General features: G+C 42.2%; 2 protein-coding genes across 2 annotated transcripts in view; both read left to right on the top strand.

Annotated features, from left to right (window-relative positions):
- Nucleotides 1-3,575, top strand: part of LOC129860703 (inactive dipeptidyl peptidase 10-like) — a gene marked incomplete in the record, with an annotated part of 39,518 nt that extends 35,943 nt beyond the window's left edge. The window contains 2 exon segments of the mRNA XM_055931377.1: nucleotides 2,208-2,280; nucleotides 2,426-3,575. Coding sequence (XP_055787352.1) covers nucleotides 2,208-2,280; nucleotides 2,426-2,649 — 297 coding nt within the window.
- Nucleotides 3,576-4,100: 525 nt separating this feature from the next.
- LOC129860704 (citrate synthase, mitochondrial-like) lies at nucleotides 4,101-20,336 on the top strand. Its single transcript, XM_055931378.1, has 11 exons — nucleotides 4,101-4,273; nucleotides 6,536-6,583; nucleotides 6,905-7,012; nucleotides 8,335-8,400; nucleotides 8,788-8,919; nucleotides 9,395-9,583; nucleotides 10,227-10,429; nucleotides 18,865-18,994; nucleotides 19,219-19,320; nucleotides 19,568-19,777; nucleotides 20,031-20,336. The coding sequence occupies exons 1-11, from the start codon at nucleotides 4,217-4,219 to the stop codon at nucleotides 20,202-20,204; spliced, it is 1,419 nt and encodes a 472-aa protein (XP_055787353.1). The 5' UTR covers nucleotides 4,101-4,216; the 3' UTR covers nucleotides 20,205-20,336.
- Nucleotides 20,337-23,611: the final 3,275 nt, after the last annotated feature.

The raw sequence follows: 23,611 nt of genomic DNA on the forward strand, positions 1-23,611 counted from the left end.
TACTTCCACTTTTACTAAGTTTGGTACACATTCGGTGGATAGTGAGGCATTTTTTTATGTTCAACATAGGAGGGCCAAGCACAGGAAGCAGCTCTTTCAGTGGTTTAGTTTGAACAGGGTCCAGTATGCAGCTTGAAGGTTTAGAGGCCATGACTATTTTCATCAATGTGTCAAGAGATAGTGTTAAAAAACTTGAGTGTCTCCCTTGATCCTAGGTCCTGGCAGTGTTGTGCAGACTCAGGACAACTGAGCTTTGGAGAAATATGCAGATTTATAGAGGAGTCCGTAATTTGCTTTCTAATGATCACAATCTTTTCATCAAAGAATTTCATGAATTTATCACTGCTGAAGTGAAAGCCATCCTCTCTTGGGGAATGCTGCTTTTTAGTTAGCTTTGTGACAGTATCAAAAATAAATGTTGGATTGTTCTTATTCTCCTCAATAACTTGAAAAAATAGGATGATCGAGCAGCAGTGAGGGCTCTTCAATACTGCACGGTACTGTCTTTCCAAGCTAATCGGAAGACTTCCAGTTTGGTGTAACGCCATTTCCGTTCCAATTTTCTGGAGGCTTGCTTCAGGGTTCGGGTATTTTCTGTATACCAGGGAGCTATTTCTTATGACAAATGTTTTTTGTTTTTAGGGGTGCGACTGCATCTAGGGTATTACGCAAGTTTAAATTGAGTTCCTCAGTTAGGTGGTTAACCGATTTTTGTAATCTGACGTCCTTGGGTAGATGGAGGGAGTCTGGAAGGGCATCTAGGAATCTTTGGGTTGTCTGAGAATTTATTGCATGGCTTTTGATGATCCTTGGTTGGAGTCTGAGCAGATTATTTGTTGCGATTGCAAACGTAATAAAATGGTGGTCCGATAGTTCAGGATTATGAGGCAAAACATTTAGATCCACAATATTTATTCCACGGGACAAAACTAGGTCCAGAGTATGACTGTGGCAGTGAGTAGGTCTGGAGACATGTTGGACAAACTTTTCCATGTGAATATTAAAGTCACCAAAAATTGTTATATTATCTGCCATGACTACAAGGTCCGATAGGAATTCAGGGAACTCAGTGAGGAACGCTGTATAAGGCCCAGGAGGCCTGTAAACAGTAGCTATAAAAAGTGATTGAGTAGGCTGCATAAATTTCATGACTAGAAGCTCAAATGACAAAAATGCAGTAATTTTCTGTTGGTAAATTGAAATTTACTAGCGTAAATGTTAGCAACACCTCCACCTTTGGGGGATATGCAGGGGACATGGTCACTAGTGTAACCAGGAGGAGAGGCCTCTTTTAACACAGTAAATTCATCAGGTTTAAGCCATGTTTCAGTCAGGTCAATCACATTGAGATTATGATCAGTGATTAGTTAATTGACTGTAACTGCCTTGGAAGTGAGGGATCTAACATTAAGAAGCCCTATTTTGAGATGTGAGATATCACAATCTCTTTCATAAATGGCAGGAATGGAGGAGGTCTTTATTCCAGTGAGATTGCTTGAGCGAACACCGCCATGTTTAGTTTTGCCCAACCTAGATTGAGGCACAGACGATGGGGATAACTGAGCTGACTACACTGACTGTGCTAGTGATAGACTCCACTAAGCTGGCAGGCTGGCTAACTACCTGCTGCCTGGCCTGCACCCTATCTCATTCAGCAGTCTTATTGCTTGGGGGTAGAAGCTGTTAAGCAGCCTTTTGGACCTAGACTTGGAGCTTGAGTCCCGCTTGCCAGTCTAAGACTTGGGTGACTGGAGTCTTTGACAATGTTTTTGGCCTTCCTCTGACACCGCCTAGTATTTAGGTCCTAGATGGCAGGACGTTTGGCCCCAGTGATGTCCTGGGCAGTACGCACTACTCTCTGTCGCATCTTAGGGTCGGATGCCGAGCAGTTGCCATACCAGGGCAGTGATGCAACCGATCAGGATGCTCTTGATGGTGCAGCTGTAGAATTCTTCAAGGATCTGGGAACCCATGCCAAATCTTTTTCAATCTGTTGAGGGGGAAAAGCTGCAGTCGTGCCCTCTACACAACTTTCTTGGTGTGTTTGGACCATGATAGTTTGTTGGTGATGTGGACACCAAGGAACTTGAAACTCTCTACCCGCTCCACTACAGCCCTGTCGATGTGAATGGGGGTGTGTTCGGCCCTCTGTTATGATATCTATTATATGTTATAATGTCCTTCCTGTCTCTGTTGTCACCCCTCAGACGGCCTCTGTATTGGAAGATGTTCACAAGCTTAAAGATGAGAACTTCCTCTTACTACATGGGACTGCAGACGGTGAGACTTTGCTTTGCTTTTAACATCTACATTTGTCCATGTTTTTTCAGAAATATTAAATTCTACTGATGAATACCTGAATGCTTACTTGATCATTTGTGTTATTGTGCCTCGTGTGTTTGTTTGTTTGGCTTTGGGCATGCAGCACGGGTTCACTTCCAGCACAGTGCGGAGCTCCTGAGCCGTCTGGTGAAGGTAGAGGCCAACTACTCCTTGCAGCTGTACCCAGACGAGGGCCACACCCTGAGAGAGCAGCGTAGCATCCAGCATTTTCAACAGACCCTGGTGCACTACCTCCAGACCTGCCTGAAACACAACCCCCTCCTGGCCTCCATAGAGGAGCCAGATGAGGATGAGGAGGACAACTAAGGACTCCCACCTCTGGTACTGAAGAGACATACTGAGAAGTGAGGACTACTCTCCTATGCATTACCCCAGGTCTGACTACTACTAGACACTAGTCTCTTCCCATAGCAAGAACACCGGAGTGGCGATGGACCAAGAATATCAGATCAAAGCCGAGCCTACTGTACCACTTATGAGTAACTTTGGGAATATAGCATTTATTTTGTTTGTGCTGTTTGAATTGAGTCTGCGTTGATTGTTTACATTGTGTTGATCCATTATCAAAGAAGTGACCGTGGCCAGGTCTTAATGTTGATTCTACATATTGTTTACAAAATAGTCTAAACATGCATGTCGTAATGGCTGCATGAAGTAAAGTGGTTTACCATTCTTTTATGTTTTGTTATCCTGCAGATCCTAATTTGGTTCAATGTATTACAGTTAAAATCAGCCTGTTATGCTGTTATGTAATGCATATACAGAAGGGGCCTACTGTCTCTCTAAATGTGCCAAATACATGATATGTTTACAAGCCTATTCATTCACCATGCAAATTCTGAGATGTATCCAATCTTGCAGATGTTATAGACTTTGTATTTCCCATGCTTTTTGCATGATTATTTTCAACAGTTCCATGTTGTATTTGGTAACTTTGGATGGATACAATCAGAATGAACAAACCCCAAAAAATATAACTTGATAAAAGCACATTTCTTGGACGTCTATTTCAGAAGTTAGTTATGTTTTTCTTTATTTAATTTGATAGTCATGTATACTTTGTTGTTCATTGTATTGTGTACTGCAAATGTTTAACACCTCCCAATCAAAGCCATGAAACATCCATGGTGCACTGCATGTAGTCTGTTTGCAATTGAATGCCCGACTTGAAATGTTTCCTTTTTTTTGTTTGACTAAACCCTTACAATAAAGAATCATGTCCTTGTTTGCAATATTGTTTAGTGAGTTTCCTGGAAAAGCTCCCCATCCCTGACTGCTTTGGAGAGGACAAGTGGAGCCTCAGCCAAAGTACCAGGTTTGAAATAGTGAACTGTCTGTTGTGTCACACAGAATTTCTTGAAACTGTCTCGTTGGTGCCAGGTGCTTTTACCCTACTCTCCCTAGACCCCAACAGACGTAATCCATAGATTTGGCAAGAATATGGCTGTGTATTTACCCCATATTGCTGATATGTATCCAATTCATTCAGATCTACACCTGGAGTTTATATGGTCCTGTCCAGAAACATCCCCTGACCATACTTGAATGACAGTTTTACCGCAGAGTTTCTCTACAATTTTTGGTTTTACTCTGACTAAATTAATTTAAATTGTGTGACAGACTGAAACGGAAACGTGTTCTTAAACATACCCAGGTTTTCCGTCTGCCTTAGCCAATCGTTTCGATTGATAGAGACACACGAGTCTCAACTGACCAATCAGGTTACATTTCGCTACAACCACCATCCAATCAACGATACGCCTACATGCGGGCCCCAATCCATCTTCAACCTTCAGTAGTGCTTTTTCTGTAGGGGCACCTTCAACCAGCGACTTTCAGAAATACAATAAATTATATTTTCTCCACAGACACCATGTCCTTTCTGACTACAGGTATCAGCAGGCTAGCGCCAAGACTCCTTAATTCAAAGGTAAGTCGAGGCACAGAACATATCCCAAGTAGAGTGGACGCGTCAGTGTTAGCTGTAACTATAGTAGTTTGCTCGCAATTCAACTACAACTAACGTTAGCTAGCTAACAGTTACATTTTCGCCAGGAAAAATGTTGGTTATTTTCAAGAACATTCATGTACGCTAGTAGTGGCTACACATCGCCACATAGTTTTGGTGCTTGGCAACGATGGTCCTCTTTCTTGTTAACGATTTTTGTGTTGGCACTGGCGCGTTTCGTCAGTTTGTTAAGGTTAACTGCGAGCTAGTCCGTTGACACAGGAGTTGACATAGCACATGCTAGTTAGCTACGATTAGATAGCCAGAGGAGGGTCATGTTTGACAGTTGGGTATCTATCCTCTCACATGGAATTAAGTTGAACTGCATGCTTGAATAATCCAAAATCTGTAATATTTCTTATAGCTAGCTACTATTACTGCCAGCAGTGGCAAGTTAATTGGCTGGCTAGTTAACATGCTCATCCAAATCTTCTTATTCCCCTCATTTGACCTTCAGCGCTAACATGTCCATTCATACCTATTACCTAACACAACAGCAACTATCTAGGTTTGTTCATTTCCAGGTGTTGTATTGTTGCTAAGTCTCTCCATCTTGCTAGCTATGTAGCAAGAATGGTAAAAATGGTTTCCACGAGTTCATCCGACTCTGGGGAAGTAGATAAATGGCCTCATGGCCAAAATCCCGAAGTGTCCCTTTAATTTAGCTATCCAATTATGTAATAGGTCTATGCCTGTGTCACGCTTAAGAACACACATTGATTAGAATTCTGTCTTGTGTCTGTTTCACAGAGGTCCGTATTGATTCCTGGGTGCCACTGCTACCTTCCTGGTTAGGCGTCAGATTGTAACCTACAGTACTGCTTAATCAATTAGCCTCCTGCCCAGATCTTTCTATTGCCAAGACAGCTGACACATCACAATAATCATCTTCTTTGTGCCACCTTCTTTGGACTGTGCACCTTCAACTCGTCAGAGATGATGCCTCAGGATTTTGTTTCTCTCTACTTTGTACAGAGTGGAAATTACTTGTCAATTATCTGAGCATTGCAGTTAGGAATCTGTGAAATGTCTTTGTTTTACCAGAACCCTACGCCATCATATTAGCCAGAATTTGATGTTGAGGGACTGTCATTTGAGGGAATTTGTAGTATATTTCAGGATGCCTCCCAGTAGGCCTATCCAAGGGAATACATCATCCATTAAAGCAGACCACTTCAAATGTTAGATGTTATAATTAGACATATGTATAGTGATTTAAGACAGTGCTTGCCCATTCAGAAACTTGGTTGCAGTTCTTCCTAGGTCCTTTGTCAGCGTTGTCTTGTAAAGGTTTGTTGGCTAGCCTGTTGAATACCTTGTCTATTTCAGTTCTGCCAGACGGTCCTCTTATCCCTTCTCCAATCTCTTTTTGTGCGTTCTCTGCCAAGGATTCCTTGTCCTCCTGACTGTCATCCATGATTGTGCTACTATTTAAAAAGGCAGGTCCTGCTTGTTTCCTTCAGCACAGACAGTGGGTCAGATGGCTTGCATACAGAGCAGTCCTTCTCAGATACTCCACTCTATTAGATTTTTCTATGGTTGATGTTGGATTGTAGCTGAAGTCTTTGCGTAAAGCCACAGTTGATGTTAAATCAGTAATGATGTTGATTGCCCTATCAATAATCCAGGAATGGCACTGCTCTGGAGTTGGATATCTAGGCCAGGGCTCATCAACTACATTCAGTGGCGGGCCGATTTATTATTTTTGTTCTCAAGCGGATGGTCAGGGGGCCGGAACATAATTACATATCTCTCTATTATGCGTGGGAATACTTTGTAACAGGTTTCCCAAATTAAAATTGCTTGGGGATGTTTTGCAGGTGTTTCTACGTGGTGGGGGGGGGGGGGGGCAAATAAAATCACTTGTGGCCAATTGTGCTCCACACTATGGCACTCCCAATCACTTCCGTTTGTGATACAGCCTGGATTCGAACCAGGGTGTTTGTAGTGACGCCTCCAGCACTGCAATGCAGTGCTTTAGACCGCTGCACCACTCGGGATATAGGCTAACTGAGGAGCAGCAAGCAATCAGGATTTTATGATACTGTCAGTTCAATGATTCAATTAGGCCTAGTTTTAGTAGATGCAGGTATTACAGTTTGGAAATTGGAAAGCAGACAACTCTGGTTTTTGACTATATACACTCAGGCTGATGTTTTCTGATACTTGCATTTTCCTCTGCAGAATGCCACCTGCATCCTTGTGGCGTCCAGACATGCCAGCTCCTCAACAGTAAGTACTATCAGACTACCTCTTCAAGAGAACTCATCAATTTGCCCTTTATTGTCATCATTGTTAGTAAAGCATGATGTTAATCTGTTTTAATATGGGATGACAAAAAGAGATGGTTTCCCTCTGTTCTCTCTGCCATTATGTACCATGCAGATAACTTTATAAGCCAGTGTCTTTCAAGTGAATGTTTTGGATCTAATGTTTGTTTGACTAACACAGAGGTTCACTAGGTTCTCTGTAGTTGTCTTTTTATATAGGCTGTTTTTGAATTTATGTGATTTTTGACTGAGCTTTTAGTGAGACATGTCTGTGTTTTTGCAGAATCTAAAGGATGTTCTAACAGAGCTTATTCCAAAAGAACAAAGTAGGATCAAGAGCTTCAAACAGCAGTATGGAAAAACCAACATTGGATCGATCACTGTTGATATGGTAAGTAACTAACCCATGTCGTGGTCATTTCCTGTATTACTCAATAATGAGAGCCAACCACACACAAGTCAGAGTTATATTATAAAGTCCATCTTTAATTATATATGAGCTTCACCATACCCCTTTTTGACTCTCAGATCAATTCAGTGTCTATAAATGAATTCCCAGAGTCCTTACAAAACAATTCTTAGTATCATTTATAGCCAAGACACACCCCTCTGAACTCGCATGACGAATAACAGATCTTAGGAACATTAAAAAGAACCTTTTACTTGAAATAGGACTATCCCATAGCTAGATAGCATTAGCTATAAATTATTGTTCAGTTTGGTCTCCTAAGATGAGGTTTCAATCTCGTGCTTGGTACCAAAACATTACCTCATCCAATGGCATATATCAATTGTCAATTCTAGATACGCCCATCTCAAATACACCCCCTCTTCTCCCCACTCCTGGAGAAGCTCACTAAGGGGAGTGAACCTCTAGGTCATATACTATGAAAGATAAGTTCGACATCAGAAGAGGTGGTATAATGGTTCCAGACACTTTTCCAAGCCCCCTCCTCCCCTTCTGATATTCTTCATAGCATCACATGGTTTAACAGATATATTGACATATGAAGACAAGCCTGACCTCTCCCATCTCTGGGCCCCAAGTGACTAAGCCCTAGCTGAGAAGGGAAAATGCAACTGCCAACAGTATAGTCCAAAAAGAAGACATTCTAATGACAAGCATAAAGATATCTAAAACATCTTATTTATATATGTTACCTAACAAATTCTGATTCAGCCACGACACCCATATTCAGTAACTCATTACCCGATGTTGGTAAAACCATACAAGAGAATCAGAAAGGCTTTTGATGTAGAAATAAACCACATACAGATCAGAGAAACCATGGTAAATCCTTTTTCTAAATTGCACCAGATTGGGTCTGATGTTGCCCCTCAGCCATCTCCCTTTTAGCATACTAGAGGTCATGTGATGTCACATGTCTAAGCCAGTTCCCTGCCAGCTGAGCACAGTCATAGCTGAGTCACAGCTCTTGCCTCACACACCATTTATCACAGCAGGCTCACTCCAGGGTCACACACACCTCCGCTTTGCCTGTGTCATCCAGGCATGTTTATCATTCACATGACCTCTTCACCCTTATTATGGCTTTGAAGAATGCAGAACGATTAGGGTCATGGTTCATCTGATTCATTACACATTTGATTTTACAGACACGTGCTATTTCTGGACTGGTCAAAAAGCAAATCAGTCTAGCCTTAATTGAGCTTTCTGTACAGAATGTAATTTGTGTTTGTGTTGTTTTACAGGTCTATGGAGGGATGAGGGGCATGAAGGGTCTGGTGTACGAGACCTCAGTGCTGGATCCTGATGAGGTGTGTTTCCTGTCCTCACAACACACAATCCAGTAAACAGTAACACCCACAGAATGATTGAAGTGTTGACGCTGAGCACCAATGACCTTTGTGTATAAGCCATATAGGCACTTATCTAAATTGCTTCTGATTACATGCATTGAATTGTAAAATAAATCGGTGTCAATGGAAGTGTTATCTCACTGGTCCTCCAGTAACCTCAGCTGGTGGCAGTTGAGTCCTAGAATGCTAAGATATTCCAAATAATTCTGTTGATAAAGCTGTATTTGCAGTAACTACTGCCCCTTTGTTGTGGTTTGTTGTGCCATCATTTTAGACTACGCTCAGTTGCCATATATGATGACTATATTAAGCATGACTCATTGTATGTCCTGATCCTTTCTTTAGGGAATCCGTTTCCGGGGCTACAGCATTCCGGAGTGTCAGCACCTGTTGCCCAAGGCTCCAGGAGGTCAGGAGCCACTGCCTGAGGGCCTCTTTTGGCTGCTGGTCACAGGACAGGTCCCCACAGAGGAACAGGTGAGAAGGGGCTAACACTGGATGAGCTAGGGTTAGAATGGGAGGATTGTCTGCTCAAGTAAAAAAAATATATTATATATATATATACACAAAGATGACCAATCAACTTTTTAAAATTTGCTTCCTTGTAATGAAACTGAGAAGTGTATTCAGAAAAACTAGCAGAAGTAGTGTTTGCTGCAGCACTGTCTTGAAGCCACCTCGAGGTCTAAGTTGACCCTCATATGTCTCAGCTAGAGGAATTTCCTATGTTATTACATACTACAAGCAAGTTATTTTATGGTTTATGAGGAAGGCATGGCAACAATCGAGTTTAACTTTTTGTTACTGATGACTCACATTGAAGTTCTACAACCGTAGCCAAGTGGCGGGGATTTATAGTGTTTGGGATTAAAGGACATTTCCGTTCTGACTTGTGGCATTTTTATTGTCCCTATTTGAACTCGCCAATCCTATTTGCATCCCATCTTTTCAGGTGAGCTGGTTGTCCAAAGAATGGGCTAAGCGGGCAGCACTCCCCTCCCACGTGGTCACCATGCTAGATAACTTCCCCACCAACCTGCACCCCATGTCCCAGTTCAGCGCTGCCATCACAGCTCTGAACAGCGAGAGCAGCTTTGCCCGGGCCTACTCTGAGGGCGTCAACAAGGCCAAGTACTGGGAGGTGAGTCTCACACACAGAATCTTCACAGACCTAGTATTTGAAATCTTTCAAATACTTTATCTGTGTTTTGATTGAGCTTGCCTGGCAAAATGCATAACAGAATAGTCCCGAAGGTGTAAACTTCGCACATCTGGCCCTCCAGGCGGGCTAAAGCCGACGATCAAAGTACTTGAAAAATGTAAAATACCATTTTAAAACCCAGGTTTGCATTCATTACACTACAATGCAGTACAGTCAGGTGTGGGTAAATACATTAAAGCAGAGGGTGATGCTGGATGGATGAGTCATCCTCACTAAAGTGCTTTTCAAGTGTCTGTTCATTCTTTAATGGTAAATGTTAACATGCACACCAGGTCTCCCTTGAAAAAGAGCATATTCCTATTTTCCTCGACTTCCTGGTTAGAATAAGATGGGCTAAAATAAATCAACACCATTTCTTGCGGGGTGCAAGGAATTACATCCCCAGAATTCGACAGACAGTCTAGAAAAAGCTCACAGACCGAAACGTCAACAGAAAATGAACTACACTTGCAGGGGTAATTGTGGGATTTATCATGTCGTTCAGTTAGATCCTGTGGGAGACAGTCTACTGACTGTTGATTAAACTACCTACCCTAACTACTAACTACCTACTCTATTCCAGTTCATCTATGAGGACTCCATGGACTTGATTGCCAAGTTGCCGTGTGTTGCTGCTAAGATCTACCGTAACCTGTACCGTGAGGGCAGCAGCATTGGCGCCATCGACTCCAACCTGGACTGGTCCGCTAACTTCGCCAACATGCTGGGCTACAGCGACTCTGCTGAGTTCACTGAACTAATGAGGCTCTACCTTACCATCCACAGGTATTGTACTATGGGCCAGTTTCAGATTAAGCTGAAGAATTTCCATTTTAAGTAGGTAATTCTTTTCAGGACTAGGTTGAAACTGTCTGGGAAACCAGTCTTAAGGATGTACATTTCAACCATTTTTACCATCTAGGTGTATTTGGGCCATTGACAGGGCCAAAAATGAACACCCGCCAAATGCGGGTAGATTTTGGCATTGACGGGTAAGATGTCTATTTCACCAGCCATGTTGGAGGGTGGTGTGCTCAGGGTTCCACAGTGAAGCGTTTCACGTAAAATAGAGTTAGAAGTTAAGTATGAGCTCATTTAGCTGTTTTCAAAGTGTTTGTCCTTTTGTTTCATGGCTGGCAGCTAATCACACAAAGAACTACGAATCCTATTATGTATATCCCACTTCACGCAGCAACACTGCCTGGTTGGGAAGCTGTGCGCACTGAAGATGAATTTTTAGAAGAGCTTTTCACAGGCATAAAAGTTGGTCTAATTTACTAAAGTCTACTAAAGGGAGTGTTTCTCGGCTATTTACATTGAAAAACAACCTCGCTTGTGAACAAAACAATGTTTGAGTTTGCTTCAACTGCTAGCGAAGACGCATTGGCTACTAGTCAGATTATCTCAGAGGCACGCTGTGACAGACAACTCGAGTTTAAATCATAGTCCACAGACACTAGGATGCGATAATCCAGCACCCCATTGTGACGTGCTGTAGATACGCGGCTCTGAGACCACCATCAGCGGTGGGACACAGCCCGACTGCTTACCTCCCCACAATTCCCAACCAGCATGTCTCCGGTACGCGTCCTCATTTCAAATCAAGCTTCATTTATACAGCACATTTCAGACAGGGAATGCTACACAATGTGCTTCACAGGAAAAAGTCATTAAGACAATGAAAATCAAAACAGATATATTTACTACACAACAAACATAAGAGGGGGCGGAGCTAGCATGTTGGAGTGAACGGCTGCGTGTGAGAGGCTCCTGCAACTTTTTTGCAAAATAATCTAACTTAACCTACTTTATGATACTTTTTACAACAAACGTTTCTTTCTAATACAACATCGTAACTTTCTGTGTAAAAATGCAGAGTAATAAGCGACCAAAGGACAATAAATCCACATCGGAGGCCTACTCCACACCAAACAACGAGACAGACATGGCGGAAGGCACAGGCAACAACGTGACACTTAAAGAACTTACCCAGGCTTTGGGAGAACTACGTGTTGCTTTAGCTGAGGATCTTAAGGCTACTATTGCTGAACTGGACACCAAAATCGAGGGCACCATTCGAGCGGTCGCTTCGCAGGGCCAGAGTATTGTGGACCTTGAGAGGGCTTCTGAATTCAGCGCTGGTAGGATCGACGAGTTAGAGAAGCTGTGCTCGTCACTACAGGGTACTGTGCAGAGGCTTTCTGTGAAAGTGGTCGACCTGGAGGGCCGTTCCAGACGTAATAACCTTCGCGTTGTTGGTCTGGCAGAGGGGGTAGAGGCGGGCTCTCGCCCCACCGACTTCTTCGCCAAGCTATTGAAGGATGCAATGGGATCGGACGTTTTGGCTTCGGACCCCCAGCTGGACCGTGCACATCGCGCCCCTGTCCCAGTGCCTGGACCGGGTCAACGCCCTCGCCCAGTAATCATCTGTTGTCACAGTTTCAAGACCAAGGATCTTATCCTGCGCGAGGCCCGAATGAGGGGCAACCTGTTACATAAAGGGCACCCCTTCCGTGTCTATGATGATTATGCGCCCGATGTGGCAAAGGACCGTGGCGGCTACAGAGATGTCATGGCCAAACTCTACAAACTCCATCTTCGCCCAGCCTTGCTCTTCCCTGCAAGACTAAGAATTACCCCGCCCTCTGGTGAGAAGATGTGGCTCTCCTCGGTTTTGGACGCAGAGAAGTTTATCCGGGAACATACGCCAATCCCCCGTACAGGTTAGAGTGCCTTGTCATTGTGTGTTAGGGTCTGCTCATGGAATCGAATCCATACTAAACCATAACGGGTGAAACCGTATTGAACGGTCTCAACAAGGGCTACCGAACATGTAAGATGCTGTGGAGGGCGGTCTTGGCTCTCAATTAAAGTCACTTTCATTCTGGCTGTGTTCAGAGCGATGCCTATTTAGGATGCCTTCCAGGTTTGATCATTGACACTTTCGGATGAATATACTTATATTCCCCCCATTTTTTTTTTTTGTTTGTTTCGTTATTTATTTTTTAATTCTTACATTTATTGTTATTACAATACCATTTATTTAAAGCTTGCAGGGGACTGGGGGTGATGGTGGGGAAGGGGCAGACAGACACCTGGATAGCAAGTGGATGTTTTGTGCCGTTCTGCCTTTGATATAGCCGAGGGCCACTCTCCCGATTAGATCCCTACCAGCCCTCTGTAGTGTCTAGGTAGATGTGCGTACATATAATTATTATTTGTACTTTATAATTATTTTCTCTTAGCATGTTACTATTATGTATGTGTATATTTTAAATTGGTGTAGATTATTACTCTGGGGCATGAATGTTTCTGTATGTATGGGTATGTATGTGTATATGCGCATATGTAGATATGTATGGGTGTGTGTGTGTGTATATGTATATATGTATATTTTTAAATATATACCTTTATGTATTTTTTTGGGGGATGTGTGTATGTGTATGTATGTATGTATATATATATATTAATTAATTAATTAATTAAATAATTAATTAACCAATTTAATTAATTAATTAATTGGTAAGTATGTGTGTGTATGTATATAACCTTTTTATTTATTTATTTTCTGACTGGGGGATACGTTTAATTTAGAAAAATTCTTGTTTCCGATCTAACCCACAATATGTAAATGTACGGCTGTCTAAGTTGGTTGCTGATGGTTCATGTTTAGACCGGCAGTGCTTAGCAAAATAATCTTGTGATGCTATATCTTGCTTATCTCAGGGATAGATAGACCCAAGATGACGCTTAAGTGCGCAATATGTTTAGGTTGCAACTTATTCTCTTTAGGTTTATTAGATGCTAATTGGACACTTTATTCGCGGGAGCCTCCTCAGTTCATATGTTAGTAGAAGTTCTAGGATAGTGAGAGGTGAACGCACAGTTGGGATTTTATTTTTGTTTCACCTCTTGTTCGAGGTCGCGCCGTGCTTTTTTGGCATCGGCCAGACAATGTGTTTATTATTTTAATTTTATTTTCTCTCCTATTTGTGTATGCCTGTTAAAGGTGGGTTGGGCGGGGGGGTAAATAGTGGGGAAAGTAGGGGAACAGGGTGGGAACTAAAGGGGCTTGCAGGGGGGGAGGGGCTGGTTGGATACTGCTCGGGTGTAGCTGCTACATATGCTGATCGTGATGGTTTGGTGCGCTTTCTTACCTTTTTATTGAGTTACAAGTTATGCAGGCCACCATAGGAACTACAAATGAGAGGGGGGCGGGGCTCACATTCACTTCCTGGAATGTCAAGGGCTTAAACGAACCAATTAAGAGAGGCAAGGTCCTAGCCCACTTGAAAGCACTCTCGTCTGATATCATATTTTTGCAAGAAACCCATCTGAAAAATAATTCTCACAGCAGACTTAAATGTAGGTGGGTGGGACAAGTATATCACTCTAACTTCTCTGCCAAAACGAGAGGCACAGCGATTCTGGTACGGAAAGGAATTCCCTTTCTACATAAAACCACTATTGTGGATAAAGAGGGTCGTTATGTGATCGTAATAGGAGAGATCCACTCTACTTCTGTAACTCTACTAAATATCTATGGGCCAAACATTGATAACCCCTCTTTTTTCAAAAGAGTCCTTGCCCTGATTCCAGATATCTCCCATACTAACCTGATCATTGGAGGGGACCTTAACTGCGTGCTAGACCAATATTTGGACAGATCCTCTACCCGGCGAACCCCCACCTCCTATTCAAGTGAATTCTTGAATACCTACATAAAGAATTCTAACTTATTTGATATATGGAGGATCACTAACCCTACGGGCAGGGAATACTCCTTTCACTCTCATGTTCACAATGTTTATACTCGAATTGACTACTTTTTGGTTGATGCTAAACTACTCCCCTATACCTGTAATGTGAAGTATCATGATATTATAATCTCGGACCACAGTCCACTCACCTTCTCCCTGAGATTGGGTGACATGGTACCAAACGAGAGGGTCTGGAGGTTAAATCCTCAGCTCCTCACAGAACCAACATTCTGTGAACATCTTAAAGACCAAATAACATTTTTCTTTGATACCAACGACAACACAGAGACTTCCCCAGCATTACTGTGGGAACACTTAAGGCTTATTTGAGAGGCTGTATCATCTCCTATCAGACTGCCAGGAGTAGGTAAAACAAGGGAAAATTGGTAGAACTGGAGGGACAAATTCACTTACTGGATAGGGAGAATGCTAGACATCCATCTATGGAGAAACATAAAAAAATTACCTCTTTAAAATTTGAATATAATCAGACTCTCTCAGCTAAAATTGCTAAATCTTTTCTCTACGCCAAGCAAAAATATTTTGAGTTTGGTGACAAACCACACAAATTACTCGCCAGACAACTTCGAAAAATTGTGAGTGACCGAATGATTCACAAAGTTAAGTCTGCATCTGGGGAATTACTCTCTTCCCCCAAAGACATCAATGACAGATTCTGTCAGTTTTATGAGACTCTATATACATCTAAAGCCGATTCTAACCCCTTAATTATGCAAAACTTTTTGGATGACTGTAATCTTCCTGCCCTGAACCAGGAAGATTCTAACTTCCTGAATAAGGAAATATCTCTTGAAGAAATTCGAGAAACAATCAAAACTCTAAAGAGTGGCAAGACCCCGGGCCCAGATGGATACCCGGGTGAATTCTATAAAACATTCAGCAACATGCTCTCTCCCTACCTGCACAAAATGTTGGTTCAGTCCAGATAGGATGGAGCTCTCCCATCTACTTTGGATGAAGCATTCATTACAGTTATACATAAGAAGGGTAAAGATCCGGAAGAGGTAGGGTCGTACAGACCAATATCCCTCCTCAATACAGACCAAAAGATTTTAGCAAAAACCCTGGCTAACAGGCTTAGCACTTTAATTGGCAAACTGGTCCATTCGGACCAGACCGGCTTTATCCCGAACAGAAACTCATTCTTCAATCTCAGGCGCCTCTTCAACATTATGTATTCTCAGAGGTTACCAAACATGGACCTTGCCGTTATATCTCTTGACGCCGAGAAGGCTTTTGACCAAGTTGAGTGGTCCTATCTATTCAAAGTCCTACAGAAATGTAATATTGGAGATGGGTTCATAAATTGGATCCAGCTTTTATATAGGAACCCCTGTGCGAGAATACTCACTAACCAATCATTGTCGCCCCGATTTAACCTCTACAGAGGGACAAGGCAGGGTTGTGCGCTGTCGCCTATGCTCTTCGCCCTAATCATTGAACCTCTCGCTCAGACGATTAGATCTGATGCAGCAATACACGGCTATAATACTAAAGATACTCTAAATAAGATTTCCCTATACGCAGATGACATTCTCCTCTATGTAACAGAACCCCAAGCTAGTATTCCAGCTATTCTTGATGTGATTAATTTGTTTGGTACCTTCTCGGGATACAGAATAAATTGGAACAAGAGTGAATTAATGCCCATACGGTTACAAAACACCTCCTGGCTAGAACATCTTCCACTTAAGTTATCTTCAGAAAAATTTACCTATCTAGGAATTGTTGTTACCAAACAATATTCCTTACTATTTAAAGAGAATTTCCCCTCGCTGATGCAAAAACTAAAAACAAACATACAATTTTGGAGAACTCTCCCAATTTCTCTGCTCGGAAGAATTAATGCCATTAAAATGGTCTTCCTCCCACAACTGCTCTACCTATACCAGAACATCCCAGTATTCATACCTAAATCCTTTCATAAACAACTGGACTCAATTATCAATCCTTTCATCTGGGATTATAAAACACACAGGATAGGTAAAAAACACCTCTGCAAATCCAAGATGGAAGGAGGATTGTCTCTCCCAAATTTTATATTTTATTATTGGGCCGCTAACCTCCGTGCGGTTACATTTTTGCTGGATGACGCACGTCCGTCACCCACCTGGCTTAGTATGGAGCGTGAGGAGTGTCACCCCTTCTCTATTGGTGCTGTGATTTTGTCGCCTGTCAATCTGGAGAGGTCACTTTATCGTAACAATCCTATTATACATAGCACAGTCCGAATCTGGAAGCAAATTAAAACCCACTTTGAGCTTAGACCAATGTCATTCATGCTCCCTGTTGCCAGGAACCCCTCCTTTGCCCCCTCCAACCTTGATAACACCTTTGAGCAATGGGGAGAGCTGGGGATAAGTACCATAGGGGATTTATATATAGAAGGGACCTTTGCTTCCTTTGAGTTGCTGAGGGAAACTTATAATCTTCCCAGAAATAACTTTTTCAGATACCTACAAATCAGAGACTATGTTAGGAAACACCTCCCAACATTTGGGAACGCTAAGCCTTCCATGTTTGACGGATGCATAAAAACATCCCCCACCTCAGACAAACTGATATCTCGTTTATATGACTCTTTTCAATCGGTTAGCACACCCTCTACAGAGGCCATTAAGGCAAAATGGGAGGAAGAACCAGGGACTGACATTTCGATGGCAGACTGGGAAGATAGCTTGGAGTATATCCACACCTGCTCCATTAACTCCAGACATCGGCTCATACAATTCAAGGTATTACACAGATTACACTATTCCAAAACCAAACTGCATAGGATATTTCCTGATACATCCCCTTTGTGTGATAAATGTCAGGCTGCACAGGGTACACTTCTCCACTGCTTTGCCCTATGCTCTAGCTTGCATGGTTACTGGTGTGGCATTTTTAGGATCCTCTCTGAAGTTCTGGAGACTTCAATTGACCCAGACCCGCTTCTGATAATCCTGGGAGTGTCTGATTCCCTAATCGGACTAACCAACCCCCAAAAACAACTCATCTCTTACAGTCTCATTTCGGCAAAAAAACTAATCTTGTTGTTCTGGAAGAAGAGGGAAGCGCCCACTACCAAATTATGGCTCAGCGAATTGGCAAACACTGTACACTTAGAAAGGATTAGATATATTCTGAACAATAAATTATTAACATTTGATCAGATCTGGCAGCCTTTCCTCTCTTACTTGGACCATTCGGCGCTGTGAATTTGTACTTTTTAACGCACTCTCCATTGTAATATTTTAATCCACCTCTGGGCAGCACGTGCTGGCACCGCCACCCGAGCAGCGGGGAGGGGTATAAGGGGAAGGGATAAAGGGGGGGAATAAGGGGGGGGTGACACCCACCCTCTTTCTACCTGTCCTTGTTTTGTATGTCTTGTTTTGTAATAATTGTTTTGTACCCAGAACTCTGGATCTTTTTATTTCTGTCTGCTCTTTTATGTTTAGTTAAAAATTGTATACCTGCCTTTCATACCTATACACCATTCCTGTGTGTATTCAATAAAAAATATTTGAACGAAAACAAACATAAGAGGATGAAAAAAAACGAATAATAACAAAAAACAAATTTCGATGTGACGGTTGGAGAAATGACTCGAGCTGTGCTGAGAATTCGAAAGGTATGAATGCCAAAGGTCCAATATTCTAGAACACTGATGTGCGTAAGCATACATGTGTTGGGACTATGATAGAGCTTCAAGTGGCTCCAGTTGCTACGGTAACCCCCACCCTTAAAGGGGCAGATTAACACATTTGTCTCATTAAATGTATATTTTAGTCATTTTAGCAGACACTCTTATCCAGAGGGATGTACAGTTAGTGCAATCACCTTAACAAAGCTGGGTGGGACAACCACATATCTGATTCATAGTAAGTACATTTTTCCACAATAAGGTAGCTTTCAGCAAGGTCAGTGCTAGTAGAGGGGGAGGAGTCAGAGCTTTTATATTTATTTATTTATAGATTTTTGTTAAAAGGCTCTGGTCACTTCTTACTAGTAATACATTTGATTGTTTTAGAAACATTACTAAGCATGCTCATTTTTGGCAACAAAAACCTGCCACAGTGGTTGGTGGACCAAAAAGTTAGTTTCAGGCCCTGGTCATTGAAACGCGCTATACAAAACCCATGTATTCATATTATTATTATTAACCATTATGTCATTGATTTATTTAACCTTTGGGGGGCAGCCATTTTGTCTATTAAATTCTGACATTGAAGGATAGAGAATTGTGAAACCCTCAAATGGATGTTCTCTGCCCTCTAGTGTTCATATATTGCACTTGACAGGACAACAATTCTTTGTTACACAATATAAAATTGTGTCTTGGATAAATCTGTATTTGAATATTGGTCTGTATAAAAGTTAGTAATAATTTACTGTCATTTCCAATTTTGTGATGAATAACATAGTAACCAACTGTCTCTGGGGTTCCTGTTTTAGTGACCACGAGGGAGGTAACGTCAGTGCCCACACCAGTCACCTGGTGGGCAGTGCTCTCTCTGACCCTTACCTCTCCTTCAGTGCTGCTCTGAACGGGCTGGCTGGACCTCTGCATGGACTGGCCAACCAGGTCTGTCAATCCTGTCCTCTGCTCTGCCACTAGAATTTATATCCTCTTGACTCACTGACCTGCTCTCTCTTGGAGTCATGAGTGGATAGATGGATAGACATGATCCTTATAAACATCATAAGCACAACAGCAGTCACTGAGTGGCGTTATAATAGTATTTCTGTTTTAGCCTTGTTGAGGTTATTAGAGTATGTTTCTGATGTGTTTCTCTGTGTGCCCTGTAGGAGGTGCTGGTGTGGCTGACAGCCCTGCAAAAGGAGATGGGAGGGGAGGTGTCTGATGAGAAGATGAGGGATTACATCTGGAACACACTCAAGTCTGGCAGGGTAAGAGATGGCTCAAAACATCTGGCTTCACTACTATGACACATATTGCCTTACCCACCAGTGACCATAACAGCCTTATGAGGCCATATGGCATCACTAGCGTGGTTTTCAGTTCCATAAAGTATTTGCAAGAAGTAATCCCATGTTGTGCTTCTCGGTTTCAAACATCCCTTGCGTTAAGAACCAGTTAACCCGGAGAGAAGGGTAAACCTTGCTAATCACCCCTCACACCCTCTCACCCCCATAGGTGGTGCCAGGCTATGGGCATGCTGTCCTGAGGAAGACTGACCCCAGGTACCAATGCCAGCAGGAGTTTGCCTTCAAGCACCTGCCCAACGACCCCATGTTCAAACTGGTGCACCAGCTCTACAAGATTGTGCCCCCAGTACTGCTGGAGCAGGGCAAGGCCAAGAACCCCTGGCCCAATGTCGACGCCCACAGTGGAGTGTTGCTGCAGGTAAGAGAGATGAGGTGTTCTCCTTAACAATGTCCTATTGTACTGCAGATATTGTCATGTAATACAGATCAGTTTTTTTTGGACCACCTTGAATTGGTAAGTGGGCTTTTTGACTGGTCAGTGTTAGCCAGGTGTGTTTCAATCAAAAGCATCACAGCACATATTAGCACCTGTGAGTTCAGCCTTTCAATCATTACTGACCTCTGCAACAAACATTTGACCTCTCCCTGACCTCTCTCCTTCTCCGCTACAGTACTATGGGATGACAGAGATGAACTACTACACTGTGCTGTTTGGTGTGTCCCGAGCCCTGGGTGTGCTGGCCCAACTTATCTGGAGCCGAGCCCTGGGCTTCCCTCTGGAGCGCCCCAAGTCCATGAGCACAGACGGACTCATGACCCTGGTGGGGGCCAATAAGTCCGGCTGAAGAAGACGAGGGGGAGGAAATACCGTATGCAAGTGACGCGTTCCTACATCATACTTCCGTGTTCATGTCCCTGGTCTTTTGAATGGGCTTCAAGATTATATCATCAAATTCATTAAAACCACCATTGCGCTACATTTTTGCTCAGTTGAAGACCATTCAAAAAGCCTAGAAAAGTTTTATAAAACTACAAGGCTACTTGTCGCGTCACTTGCATGGCGTATTTCAAATTAAAGCTGACCTCACCCCATCCCCATGGAAGAGATTCAAAGAGACAGTAAAACATTTTTTTTTTAATTAATCCAAAAAGGGCTTTAGAATATTTACATGATTTAGCGCAGGCACGTGCACAGATAGAAGTCAACCTATGCCCAGCTCCTGTCCCTTGGCCCTCCCACTCGCTAAGTGCCCTTTTGGGTTGTGGTATAGTTATCATTTTTTTGTATGAAGTTTTATTGTTCTGAACCCATTGCCCGCAAGTCGGTGTGATGTTGTCAAGTTCACCCACCCCGTCCGTTGGTTGCCCCTGATGGTCTGCCCTGTATAGAGCTTGCGCGTGCCAGGTTGCACCTTTATCCCAGACTGCCCTGTACTGAGATTGTGTATGCTTGTCTCCAAACATGCATGGCTTGAAATGTGGCCACCGGTCGAGTGTGTGTAAATGTCAACAGTACTACCGCAGCAGCATAGCATTTTGATTAACATCATCAATATTTGGTCTGGTTGGCTGATACGTGCAGCAGAGAGAGGCAAAAAGACGGAGCGGAACGGTTGCATCAACGACCCTTGCTCCGACCCAACTCCATCCCTTCCTCAGTCGGCAGCAACACAGGCAGTCTAGACGCTAGCTAATCACCATCTACAAAAATATCCACAAAAGCCACTAGCCAGCCATATATCTTGAGTTAGAAGATAATTAATATTACGTTATAATTTAAGAGCATTGAAGATAAATCGCAATCATTAAACAATGGAGCTAACTAACAGGTCAATCAATGATCTGCTGACCCTCTTTTCCCCATGTCAATCATGTCTTTAGGAGGCACTCTAACTAGCTTCCTTACAATATGTGATGAGCCAGTGTGTTGTTGCAAAAATGTATGTCTATGTTCAGATTTTGTCATGTTCACTACAGAGGCAGTTGGTATGTTCAGAATTTTAAAATGTGAATTATGAGTTGTTTTTTGGGGGAGGGGGGGCACTTGCCCCCTGAAAGGTCTGTGCATGGCCATGATTTAGTTTGACACTGTGTTAGGTAGGTAATCATGTATACACTTCACCTGCCTAGAAATTGCAACTTCAATTTATTTCCAGTGTTCTCTAACACCATGCCTCTGGTAATGTGGCCTGGACTGCCCCACCTCGGTATTAGTTTCCACCTACCTCTGTTCCTCAGACTCAAGCCACTTACAGTACAGTAGGCCAATGCAGTCTGCTGGCATCTCATCAGCCTCCCCATGTGCCTGTGAGGACTGGGCTGCACCAACTGATGTAAGATGTCAAGGGGCTTAAAAAGTAGTATGCAATCCAAACTGATGACTCTGTTTTACCATTTTTTCACTCTGAGCAGTTTGATTTCCAGGCTACATAAAAAATGTAATTTTATGTGGGTAATTAGAGTAATCACAAATGGTCATCAATTGAGATTTCACTTGAGTATGTCTTACATCTATATTTAACTTGAGTTGTAGTTTGACATCAAACATTTTTACTAACTTAGTAACGTTGCAAGTAACTTCTAATTTGAGTCACATTTTCCTGCTGATGTTTGCTGAAGCTTCAATATTGTCTGGAAAGTCTTGCTAAATCTAAACCAACAGGGAAATATATTTTTGTTGTTGCCTGAAACCCTCACCACGTTTCTCTATGCAATTTCTCCCTGACTATACTCTAGCAGTAGCTACACTCCAGTAAAGGAAAAATGTTATTCCTTGTAAAAGTATCTAACTTCTATTGAAGATGTTCAATATATCAAAGGAAGAATGCACATTAGTAAAAAAAAAATATATATATACTGCCCCTTTTAAATCTTTTTGTCTCACCAGATTCCCTGACTTCAATGGATTTAACCTTGAACACACCTCTGATCAAAATAACTTTTTTTTTATTTTTTTTATTGTCATTCAACTTGTTTTACATTCTTTCCTTTCATTTTCTGTCTGGGCATCTTTTGAAATGTAGGATTGATATGTGTAGGTAGGAGCATATGATCGAAGACCTTTGGTTGTAGCCTGGAGTACCCAAAGGCCTGATTGCAAAGGCGTAGACTTATATATTTGAAGGATTGAGAGAAGGACATGGCGTTCTGCTTTTAGTATGTGCTTGAACATAAGTATGCAGCCAAGAAGGGATTTTTATCTGTTGTGGTCCTGTCTAATTTTGGTGTATGTTGTTAATTATGCCCCAGAGTGCTTCAGTGATTTGAGCTGCTACTCCAAAATGAGCGCTTGCTAGTTTGGAATCTCTTATTCTTAGAAATAGGTTTTGTCCTTTTTATTAGAGGTTTTGGGTGTTGACTGAATAACCATGTAATGTATAGAGAGGATAATCCTATAGTGGGTACATAATTTGTAGTTTTATTTATACTTTGTGTATATACTTATATGTATAGCTTGAATGTATGAGCTCTACGCAACCATATTGCTCAGTCATACAGCTGTGTGACTTCCAACCAACCTCACTCATCACCATATTTCAGTTTGACATGTTTTGAAAGTTACTCTTACAATGAAGTAGATGTACGTACTCTGGCTGTCTTGTAAATAAATCTATTGCCCATTTTTATGGGCTTCTTCTGCTGCCAAGTGGATGTTTGCTTTAACTGATTCAAGCTTGCTCTCAGGCCATAGCAGCAGTTGGTCCGAGGCCCATAGCAGCTTTCCTTGTCTGCTTTTAATATAGGATTATCAACACTCCATTGTGTGGCATCAGTGGGACCCTGCTCACTTGAAAAACAAAATTATCAATGTTTGACTTTTACTTCAATTTTATATGCCTTGCTTTTCTCTTGGGTTTCACATTTTTAATTTTTTTTTTCTTAGTCTTGTGGAACATCTGGTTGTTTCTGATCAAAGCAGGTGTAGGAGATGTGAAACCAGGGAAGAGCCATTGAAGTTGGATGCATTTGGGAAACTATAGCGGGATGGGGCTGGATAGGTCAAATGGAAGAAAGGAGCTTAGTAGAACAAAAATGGAAAACCAATAAATGATTTTAATAACACTTGGTGTCATGTGTTTGTTGTTACTTGTGGTGTGTAAAGAGGTTGGAAATTGACTAGCTTTATTCAATAAGATGGAAAATTCCAAAGTCACTAGTAATCTATTCCTGGCAGATCGGCCTCCTGTCTCAATGTCCTGGATGACTGTACATGATAGGATTTTGATAGTCTGGGATTTCTTGGTGTTGAAAT

This window comes from Salvelinus fontinalis, chromosome 8, assembly GCF_029448725.1.
Source record: "Salvelinus fontinalis isolate EN_2023a chromosome 8, ASM2944872v1, whole genome shotgun sequence".
Classification (NCBI taxonomy): Eukaryota; Metazoa; Chordata; class Actinopteri; order Salmoniformes; family Salmonidae; genus Salvelinus; species Salvelinus fontinalis.